This window comes from Bemisia tabaci, chromosome 4 (assembly GCF_918797505.1).
Source record: "Bemisia tabaci chromosome 4, PGI_BMITA_v3".
NCBI lineage: Eukaryota > Metazoa > Arthropoda > Insecta > Hemiptera > Aleyrodidae > Bemisia > Bemisia tabaci.
The window spans coordinates 25489928-25501614 of record NC_092796.1 but is presented as its reverse complement, the minus strand read 5'-3'; the positions used below and the strand labels follow the sequence as shown (position 1 = coordinate 25501614).

General features: G+C 35.6%; 1 protein-coding gene across 2 annotated transcripts; it reads right to left on the bottom strand.

The window, feature by feature from the left end:
• Positions 1-1468: 1468 nt before the first annotated feature.
• Dp (transcription factor Dp) lies at positions 1469-10659 on the bottom strand. 2 transcript variants are annotated; one of them, XM_019045201.2, is made up of 9 exons: positions 10244-10659; positions 9146-9234; positions 8712-8857; positions 8022-8184; positions 6476-6688; positions 5764-5912; positions 5281-5363; positions 4572-4655; positions 1469-4120 (listed from the first exon to the last, which is right to left on the bottom strand). In XM_019045201.2, exons 1-9 carry the CDS (start codon positions 10290-10292, stop codon positions 3915-3917), a joined length of 1182 nt encoding a protein of 393 aa, XP_018900746.2. In that variant the 5' UTR covers positions 10293-10659; the 3' UTR covers positions 1469-3914. The 2 variants fall into 2 exon arrangements, with proteins under 2 accessions (XP_018900746.2, XP_018900747.2); XM_019045202.2 differs by having other exon boundaries at positions 6476-6685.
• Positions 10660-11687: the final 1028 nt, after the last annotated feature.

Here is an 11687-nt window from a genome sequence, read left to right as displayed (position 1 = left end):
GAATGATGTCAATTTGTTCTCTTTTAAAAAAATAATATAGAGGCGGAGATTTTCAGACACCGCAAACGAGTTATGTGATTGCCGACTTACACTGTCAACATCTTGGTGTCTTACACTTAGCAAACAATAGGATAGGCTACCATATGAAGCCTTATTTGTATTAACAGCAGATGTCGTGTTTTTGAGTTCTGAGAGAATCGCGCTGAAAGTTTTCAAAGCTGTTCATTTCGTTGTCTGTGCTGCAAATAGGGTCCGGTTAGAGAAATTATTATAAAACCAATCCTCTCCTAAAAAATGAGCTTTGGGAATTTGAATTAGAAGCAAATATCCATGAGATACAGTGATTTTTAAAAAAGACCATCTGCTATTTTAACAGAGAACATTTTTTAGGCATAAAACGAACTACCTAGCTAATGTGAGAGAGGTAGAGATGATATCGATCATATTATGATTACTGTTGGGTTTCTTTTTGATTTTTCAAAGATAACAAATATTCAGTAACTTCCATCAAAGAAGTAAGGAAGAAACTGTAAGTTAGGAATATAAATCTTTTAAAATAGAGAAAAATCAAAAAGGGTGCCATCCCTCAAAGACCTACATGCAACAGGTCCTAATGACTTTTTATTACCATTTGGGCTCATATACTCGATCCATAAGGAGATAAATAAGCTCCGTAGAATTATTTAGCTCAATATTAAATATTTCAACAAATTCTGACATTCGCTGCTTTTAGATATGACCCTGTATTTTATTCTTCTCTTGATAAAAAATTATGCCAGAAGTCTGAAACTTGTAATTAGTGCCCACATTTTTTAAGGTTTGCGATTTCCAAAAAAGTGTTATCCCTAAAAATAACGGATGTCCAATATCCTCTGTTTTTTTTTTTTACAGATATGGCTTCATATGAGTGAGCAGTAACACATTGCAGAATGTTTACAAAATGTTTTCAATCCCACTTCTTCATTGTTGACAGTCGCTATGAGACTGATTATTGGCTCAAATAATTCTATCCTCAATATTCATATAGACAGAGTTGATTCCAAATTATCTTGCCAACTTTACGAGAGGCAACAGATTCACCTTAGAAGCCACTTGCATACATTTGCATGGTTTCAAAGTGAGACTAGCGATTTCCTTTAAGTCTTTATGTACAAAAAAATCAGTGGAATGCTTTGTTTAAAATTCAAGGCGCTTTTAAAACTTTCTGAACTTGAATTCTTCTTAAAACTGACTTATCTGTAAGGATTAAGCATTTTAAGTCCAAGTTCCAATACTAATTCGAACAGGTTGAAAGCCAACGCAGTTTCAGGGTGCATCATGAATGATCAACATGATGTAAAAAGCAGTCTCAGATCTCACATAATGATCATAGTCTAGTTTCCAATGACAGGGATACAAAGATGCACAGGTGATTCATGATGTTGGAAAGGTTTAACTGCATCAGCTGGAATTAAATGAAAAAGCTCGGTTTAAAAAATAGATACAGGCGTTCTTTATTTGAGACAATCTTGTCTAAAATGTACACGACAGACTTCTGAATGCAAAATTCAGAAATTCAAAAGCAAGGACTTACTTCAACTCAACTTAGGGCTGTAAAACTAGAATAGAGATGAGCTGAGGAACTGCCCTTGTTTGTGGTTAGAGCAATACGCCAGACAAGTCAGGCAGGGATAAAAATGAGGGCTGCCCAAATGCAATTTTTCTTGCTGCAAGACATGACCCTTTTAGGGTATGAAAAGCAAAAAACAACAAGCTACGCAGCTACATCTTTTGGAAGTAGATAGCTCAGAAGAATGACAAACTATCGTCCCTTTCATAGGGGGTAGCAATTTTGGTTTGTTGACCCATAGACATCACTTTGATAAAACTACCTCTGATAAGTGACTCCGGGGCCAGGAATCTTACATTGTTCTACTAAGGCAGTATTGTAGGGCTGCAGAAAATCTGACTTGACGTAAGGTTCCTAAGTACTTGTCCAATTTGAAAGAGATTGGCCAAAGCTTATGTTCTGATTTGCAAGAATAATAGTCTTAGTTATTATACACGCAGTCATTAAAAAAGGAAAAAATAAAAACAAATTCATTTTGATTGGAAGGAAAAATTATGAGAGGTCGTTGCAAGTAATAAAGTTCTTTATCAAGAGCTGCCGATCACCTTAAACGAGGTGACCAGACAAAACACCCTGAGCAAGCAACTATTTTCTTCATAAAGTGCTGGATACACTCTAAGCTCTTGTTAGTTTTTCGATCTGTCAGTCTTGAGGTGCGTCTAAAATACTTGTATTTGTATTTCAGCCAGGGGCACACTTTGAGGAAAGCTCTTCAAAGCTTGGATTCAAATGAGCAAATTTACAATGAAACTGAAATTTCCATTTTTTGTGCAACAATAAAAAATGGGTGACTCAAAAAAGAAGAAAAACATTCTCAAAAAGCCTAAATATTGACTTGAGAGACAGAGATGGCAGTTATCATTAGATCAGCTGCAAAAACGTTTGAATCTTTTGAAAAACTTCCATTATACAAACTTCACAAGACATTTTTCTCAGATTTGAATACCACTGACTGCTGAGAAACTTTACAATCTTACATTCCATAAGTCAAGAGTCTATTAAAATTACTTGATTTGTCATTGAATTTGTCTTAAGCAGTTATTTACTTTATCAATTTTGGCGGATATTCACAATTAACATTTGATGACTACATATGTATTCCTTAAGAAAAATTATTTTAACTTCTAAGATCCACCAGGGTGAAAAGAGCTCTTAGATGAGAAATATTTGTATTATCAAAACGCAACCTAGGACTGAGTAACTGTCTCCTAATTAGGATTCTCAGCTCAGCTCTGAAGCTCATAAAACTGGTGAAAGAAAACTTATTATTTACACAAAAAAGAGAAACTAACTCCCAGATAAAGGAAATTTTAATTCCTTCCTTAGAAATAAACTAACAAATCTGCAGGGGTAACCAATAACTCAAATAACTTAGTTTAACCCGCAGATCCAATGCACGGAGGTGTGGGGATATGATGAGACCGTTTTGCTGAACAGTTGTCGTAAAAATTGCCAGTTCACAGTACTTTAGGTACTTTGTACAACCGAGAGAAAACAAGAGTGGATTTTGATCATGCTTCTCCTTTAGGATGATGCAAATAATTGTCGGTATCTTACAAAAATTAAATTACAAAAATTTTAGTTAGATCACAACCTCCTTGGATCAGCTTTTGTGAAAACAAAAAGAATTCTGATCGTTAATTCAAATTTCTCCGTTTTTCAGAAATTTCCCTGAGTTGGTCCTGAATAACAAATCTTTCTGATATTACAAGTTTTTAGGAGGATATCCTCTTGTTCACCACCCTTAAGAAATCTATCAGTTTGAACCTAAGCACAATTAAGGTTTAGGATTTTGTTCCTTTGTATATATTTGCTTTACTACATAAGTGTACATAAGATGTTTGAAATCATGCATCAGAAAATTCAAATCACTAATCATTAGCAGCTTTGTTAAACCAGTCCCTTAAACAAAAGTTAGAGAAAAAAATCATTTGAAGAAATAACTTTCTCTAGTGATACGTAAAAATCAAAATAAAATTTCACATCTTCGAATAATTAGAAACCTAAACCTACCTTAATGCAGTCCATAGTTTAAGGGACTGATTTTTACTGTTTCCCTGGGAACATATAGGAATTTTCTTTCTTTCTCTTCAGATTTAAGTGAACAATGCATAAATTTAATAACAACTTCGATTATTAGACACAAAATCCATTCTTGCATTGAGGCTAAGTTACACACTGATGCGCGTTTATTACTTGGCATCTTAGAAAACACCAATAACAGCCAAAATACTTTTACCAATAATGTCTCTGAGAACTGGCGATTTTCAACGGCAACAAGATGGTAGCTCACAACCGGGAACACTTAGTTAACGTCAAGGTCACTCGAAAGATCTTCAAAATGCACGTCTGACTCATCGTCAGAAAATTCCTGAAGTGAGGGTGAAATGGGCATTGAGGTATCGCCCTCATCATTACTCCGCATTGAGTTAAGCAGAGCTTGTTCCTCTGCACTTGAGCTTGCATTGCAGATCTCAGCCAGAACAGGGTCTGTATCACCGGTCGCCATTTCTGAAAATGACAAAAAAGGGCCTTTAAGATAATCAAAACTTTCCATTTCTTGTTAAAATAAATTTATGATGTAGGACTGCAAAAACTCAATTTTAAAGATTTTGAAAAATTCAAAAAAAAAGGCGACCCAAACGTCAAAAAGGGATTGAGGGCAGCAAGGAAAATTTAATGCTAAACTTGAATTTACAGGCAAACAGAAGATTTAGGTAGTGAGCAACTATAGTTTTTTTCGTTTTCCCTATTCCTAGTTATTATATTTCAAGATGTTTTAAAAGAGTTACTTTTTGGGGGTTCTTGGCCCCAAAAAATGCAGATTGAACCCCCCCCCCTCCCCCCCCTCCGGTGTATGAGGTATATCATTTTTTATCACCTAGAGTCCCGATTGCCTGACTCATCACACGTGAAGAAACTTGAGATTAACATGAGGTATACAAATTAACGTTAGACTTACGAAGAACGTATTTCTCGAGGGATTTAGGGACCATGGATTTTGCTTTCTGAAGGTCATCAATGGAACATTCACCTTTGTCCAAGCCTGGGGAAAAAACAAAAAAAGTAAAGATGGTTAGTTTTAATACAAAAGGTGAAAAAGAAATAAAAAAGAAGCTAGGAATTCATATAAACAATTTGAAATCTAACAGTGCAATTATTAACTTACCCAGTGGTGATTCACAGTTTTTTTTTAACGGTAAATATATGTGATGCGCTCACCGTCTACCTGTTACTACAAAATTATTCCTGTCCGGTCAGAGAAACTTGCAACAAAACAGCAAAAATCGAATGCTTCAAACCTTGGTTTTTGCCAATCGCTGTGACGCTAGTGCTACCAAACGATTACATACATAACAAGTTCACTACATGCAGGTTCTTGGAGGATCTGTAGATAGCTAATCTATTGCACAGCAGCACAATGAAAACACTTAAATCAAAATGCCAGTTACTGACTATTTTGGCTTGGCACGACCAACGGAAAAATTGTCACCATAATCAACAGTGAACTTGTTAAAAAGCATAAAAGGGGGTATTTAATGTTCATGAAGTTCCAAAATTATTCTTTCAACTGCATTTCTTCTTTCTGTACAGGTCATAGGTAGGGCCATCAGAATTAATGGTCATGCAAACCAAAAGGAAAATAAGGAAAAAAATAAAAGCTATCTTACCCATAACTAGTCCCATTCGTTTTAATACTTCAATGTCATCATGGATTTCAAATTTGTCATCAAAGACAAACAGGTACTCGGTTCTGGAAAGGAGAAATTAAAATAAGTTAGAAGAAAAATTAAGTGAAACTCACTCAGACACAAAAGCAAATCTTACCATTTTCTTAAACACTGCTTAAAAAAGCTGAGAATGAGGCAGAAGGGAATTGCCTCATATTGAGCAATGAACACATTTGTCAATCCATACGTAAATAGTGAGCCTAATTATTTGTATACAAAAATAAAACAGGAGAAATAACTTGATGTTTTATTGATTGAAACATTTTCAGGGGATTGGAAGCTGTTGGAATCACACCTGCGTTTGAAATATAGCACCTACTTGACTAAAAAACTTTAGGTAGGTGCTTAGAAACCCTTACCAGCAGCAAATTTTCAAAATATTTTTTTTTGTAAGAAAAGAAGAAGGAACACTAGAAAACTCACTTATCGTTCGAAATACTGCAATCAATGACTGTTTTCTTGCTTGTGTTGATTATGATGAAGGGAAGCTGAATTGCTGAGTTTGGCGCAGGAACACCATATAACCGCTCGGCCTCACTGTTCCGCTCCACCAGTCTCTTAAAGGATATTTGCTGGAAAAGAAGAATAATTAAACATTTTATCATTAAAAAGTCATCATTGCAAAATTATTCAAAAAGTTAACATTACGAAGCTGCTGTAATGTTACGCATCCTTATGCACTGTTAACGAAAAAATTTTCAAGTGAGGCCCTGTGCTGATTAATTTCTAAAGAATGGACATTTTCCAAGAGTGGCAGTAATTAATTTCTAAACAGGATTACGTGAAATCTGTTAAAAAAAAGAGACAATTTATTCCTGCTTTAATCTTGCTGCTATTATTGTTTCCTCTGGTGTCTAATTTAAGATCATTTCAAGATCTTTTTTTTTATTTTTAAAATTCTGGTAAAGATGTTTAAATTTCTCTTGACTTGGCTCAATGAGGCTTCGCACACGCAGTATGCAGTTGTCAATTTCTTAGAATAGATAACTCTTGCATTTAAGCACATCTATTGAAAGTTTTTGGAATTTCCCTTCAGAATTGCTGTTATTGAACTTGTTTGTCGGTGCAATTTTGGCAAATGTTTATTAAATGAATAGAATTTGTTAGAAGAATGAAGGCATAACTTCAAGCCTACCTGTAAAATGAGATCTTTGAGCTGCTGAATCTTATGCTTGATGCGGTCGCATCGCTCCTGTTTCTCTTGCACAAGGTTGATGCATTCTTGGATAGAATTGGTTGGAAGTCCCAGCCACCTTATCTCTTTCTTTTCTTTTGAGATGATATTCATTGCCATTAAGACATTAAGTGCATCATATACTCTACGCCGGATGTTCTTTTGGTCATACTGCTGCAACAAAAGGATTCTTGTGACATCAGAGATGAATAAATAAAGAAGCTTGCCAGTTTATATAATCAAACAGAAAATATTGGCAAATACTAGTTTCAACCAAATTACCTTAAACTGTTCTTGAGCTTATGCTCCAAGTTTTCTCACAATGTGCGCTGATTACATGCAAAGAAAAATGTCAAGAATCAAACTTTAAATTTTGCGCCATTACCACTGAAACACAGACTTTTCATTTCACGGAGTTGCTTGGTTTTCCGGATTTTTCAGCGACTCCTGACAAATCTGGTAAATTGGTGAAACTAACATACACTGTGAAAGTGTTACACTTTTGAGGGATAAAAGCCCACCAACTGTTGGGAAATAGGATATTGAGATGATCAGACAAGGCTACACAAAAGAAGTTGATGAAACATCAGGATGCTGGTTCAAGTTAGCATTACAAATTGAGTGTTTCAGGCAAAATTGCCATACTTACTTAAAGAGTGAATTATTAAGAGAGAGAAAATAAGTCATGACTTCAAAAGTTTAAGAAAGCAGACAGTTTTTGAAATGGATCGCTAAGAACTTTCTGCATACCTATTAGCCTGTCAATTAATATGCTAAATCATTTTATCCTTCTTTACAGTACGTCTACTACTGTGACGTGGTTCTCTTCTAAGAACTTGCTTTTTCTTAGTGAGGCTGAGAATGGATCAGTTGCGCCAGCCACATAATCGTTTTTTGATGCTCGATTCTTGTAGATCAACTAAAAATAACAAGATCTGTCCAAACAGCAACTTTCTGTGTTCAATGTTAACTGAGATAGAATGCTTTGCAAAATTCGGTTTATGACGCGATAGTGACAACCTTGATTTCTTCCACCCTGCTTTCATCCGAGTTTCATGTTGAGTAATCATGTGTCTCCCTGAAAAACGATAGCGAGATGGAAGAAAGGAAGGTTGTCACTAGGGGAGGTGGATGATGTCATAAATCGAATTTTTCAAAGCATAATATCTCAGTTAATAGTGAATGCAAAAAGTTGCTGTTTGGACAGATCCTATTATTTTAAGTTAATTTACAAGAATCACGCATCAAAACATGATTGTAAGACCAGGGCAATTGCCTCATTGCTGGGTACTTTTTTTTCAGTTCAGTTCTCCCTCATTTTCTGTTTATGATAAACATATCTCCACATATTTTATTTTCCAACTGTTTGAAAGCATAACAAATAAGATGAATTTATCTGTACTCAGTAGGATCAGCTCTGTGGAAATGACTGCTTTACACTTCTGATGAAAAAGTTTAAGAGAAAGACAAAGCTGGCTAGCATCAAAATACCGATCTATGGGATTACCTGTTCTGCACTTGCATTCATCAAAGCTGAAGTTGCAAACTCATTCACCAATTCATCCGCTACTTCGTTATACGAAGTTGTGCCTTTCTTCCTGACTTTCTCACATACTTTCATGGAGAAATGCCTTAGTCCCTTGCCACCTTTATCAGACCGTCTCCTTTTCCTGATGTGACAAAGAAATTTTTGTTAGTTTTGGATAAATTAATCACTTGCCAATCTTTCTAAGATGTGAATAGAGGGTTCATAATATAGAGCCAGTTGAAAATCTTAGGACCTCTACTTGATGAGGCAAATATTTTTTGCGATGGGCCTTTAGACAAAGTATGAACTGGAGCACTCTCACCAGATCAAAAGAATCAAATGAAATAAAATATTATTTCATAAATTGTTTTGAGTATTTATAAGAGGAATCACCTCTCTGAAATTCAACTCAAAGCAAAAACTTTTTATGTTAATTTAATTAATATCAAATAGTTCCAAGCACTTAACGGCTTCTGTTCATTTTCTGGTTCATTTGCTTCAGGCATCAAAACCTCTAATTTGATGTGCTCAACGAGTGGGCCTTTTAATTTTCTATTATTTAAGGTGGTATCAATCATTTTTCTGATTGTCTTGAAACTAACTACATGCCCCCAGAAATCCTGAAAGTACTTAATAACTTTATGGACCAAGAAAATGGTTGCAACTTACGGTTCAGGATAGTAACGATTCTCAACTTCATTGCGTTTCCTAGATCCTGAGTGGTCTAAAATTGGAGAGATAAAGTTGTTCTTACTTGGGGAAACAACTGTCATACTAGGTTCCTGTGCAATCATTTGAGGCGATCCTTGCAGAATCTGAAAAAAGGATAAAAACAAACCTTGAGGAACCTCATAGGCAAAAGAAAATGAATCAGTTCAGTCACAAACTTCTGTTCTGATGATTTTATCTCAGAAGAAAACAGCAAAGCCAAAGAAATTAGCTATGCTGACAACTTATGTCTCTTACACTCTTAAGTATAAGAAAGAGTATGGAGTGTAAAGTTGGGGCACTAATGTTACATTAACTTTATCAACCTTATAACTTGTCAATGGCAGGTTTTGTTCAGTGGAAAACAATTTAAACAGGGTTAAAATTCAACTTACAGTTGCTTGAACCTTGTTTGCATCTGATGGTTTCAAAACAGTTTTCTTCATGTACGGCTTTAGGACAGGTACAGTGACGAGTTTAGATCCTGAAATCAAACGATAAATTTTTCTTGAAACCAACAAAACAGACTGAATTTTTGAAAATAGAAATCTTGAAAGTATGCTAATCATTTGGCACTGATACACTTCTATCAGACAGATATGTTCTTGATGTTTGCCTATCCATAAAATCCTGTCACTGATGAGAGTTTCTACAGGAGATAGTATGAAATCTATACATGATCTTCTCTACAATTCTTCGAAGACAGGGCTTTATGAAGATGTTTCAAAATGTAACTGCATTATTGCTAAACCTTGTGAATGGTTGAAAATGAAGTGAGTGATTTTGCTTGAATCTAAGAGGCAACATAAGAATTTTTAAAAATGAAACCCTTCAAAATTTTAAATAAAAAATTATGAGGGCAAGGGGATAAGTTCAAAGTTGAGACACATTAAAAATACAAAGCTGGGTATGGACTGGAATTTCTACGTCATTCAAATGCAGAATTGCAAATTATTAATAGACTACATAGGGGAAGAAAACCTGTGACAAATTACAGCAGACCTCAGTTCCTAATCATCAGTTCAAATCATTGATTAGATGAAATTACTTGACTATAGGTACACGGTCTTGAACCACAGTACAGGATCCGCAAGCTTGTGGATAATCATGGCCACAGCGCAGCAGTTTGGCGCACGATACCTGATAAGACTTTTGAATTGTGATGTAGAAAAATGATTGGTAGGGCATGACGAAACGTTAATTTAATGGCCCCTGTCAGCAAAGTAGTCCAAGATTCGTAATAAATTTTAATGAAACCACTTGATGAGAACGGAGTGCAATAAGAGGGGCATACAGGCATAGGTTAGGGTGTAAAAGGAGGGTGCTATCAGCACACAAGGAAGGCCAGAAAGAGATCCAGAGAGTAAAATGAGAATTTTCGAGTTAAAAGGAATGACTTTGTGATGAAAAACAACTGTAATAAGACGTAATATCATAAAACTAAGGAACAGACACTACGTTAAAACGTGCATGAGTTGGAGTCGGTAACGTACCACTGGCGCCTGTAAAAACGAATTGAACTGTGCCGGCTTGCTGCGTCATTTTGTTGAGATTTATAAAAACTTCTTCTGTGGAGCTATTTTAGCAAGAATTTTGGTAAAAAAGATTAGCTTCTCATGGTATTTCTGCTGGGAGTTTCGGCGAGTCAAAATGGCGTAAAAGTGTTTACACTACGGTCCAGACGGTGGATAAACACGAACGGAAAGAACCGGAATATATATCATGGATTCGAAAAAAAACAAGTGTTCACTACAATGTCTACGATAAAAGACAGCTCCAGAAGCGATTATTCGAACTTAACTGAAACTTGAAGCTCAATGTAGACTAAAAAGGCTCGAAGAAAACAGATTCGTAACGAATTATCGTGATAGCGTCGCTCGGAGATGATCAGCGGAACTGATAAAAATGCAACTGAAACGGAATTTCGGAACGGAACAAAAGTTTTGGTGGGAAAAGTTTCCAACCGGAAGCGGAAACCCACTCGAATTTGGGCGGGAGGGGTAAGTAAAAAACGTTATGAGAAATGGCACGGAGAGCGACGCCACGCTTTTTAATCTTTGATTTTAGGTCATTCATTGGCTTTTACCTCAAAAGGAGGTATCTAGAAATGCGCTAAATTTAAGCTCTAAATAATTCATTTATGATCGGCAATGAGCTGGGCTCTTGTCCACTTGATTAACAGCTTAACTTTTACCACTTAGGAAAAATTTCTTTCTGACAAGGCCATTGCGATAGCGATCCAGCCTGGGGTGCCCAATGATAGAAAAATATGAAAGATTCGACATTTCAGTGAAATATTTCATGAACTTCTTCACGGCTTTGAGATATTTCGTATTTTTCAGGGGCTACATCGTGCAATCCGCACTCCAACTCTGATAATGCCCCAGAAAGCACGATGGTAGATGAGAGGCAGGCTTCAATTTATTATGGTGATATGCTCTTTTGTCGTTCATCTCTCTCTCTCTCACTCATTAGTTGGTCACGAAATTCTTGGGCTCATCTAGGGATACTTCTAATTTTGAGGTTGAGGTTTTTTGGGGTGTATAGATTTCATGGTTGAAATACTGATGCAAAACAGGTATCGAGGTCTTGCCTGGAGTGATATAAGTAATAAGCAAAAGTGTCATGGGGAATTTAGTATTTTGTAAGAACAATTATGATCATGTCTTTGGTTGCACTCTCTGTTCTGTAAAATTTTTGAATTTTTTGCTGAATTTCTCAAAAGTACAATGTTATAAAAATGAATTTGTAAATAATAAAATAATCCACAATTTTGCACATTCATGTGCAAACATCCCGCTAGATCCACTGTTCTTCATAAAGCTTAAGCAGTCACTTCATAAATTATGAAAATGGCTCTCAAATTTTTCACAAGCTACATTTTTATGAGAAAAAATTTCTGACCACACTCTCTGTATTAATAGCATATCAATAGTA

Coding starts and splice junctions, on each gene's coding strand:
- Dp (XM_019045201.2), bottom strand. CDS start 10,292: ATGACGCAGCAAGCCGGCACAGTTCAATTCGTTTTTACAGGCGCCAGT. Junction 6,689..8,021: donor TGAATGCAAGTGCAGAACAG/GTAATCCCATAG, acceptor CTTTTGTTGCAG/CAGTATGACCAAAAGAACAT. Junction 5,364..5,763: donor TGCAGTATTTCGAACGATAA/GTGAGTTTTCTA, acceptor TCTCCTTTCCAG/AACCGAGTACCTGTTTGTCT.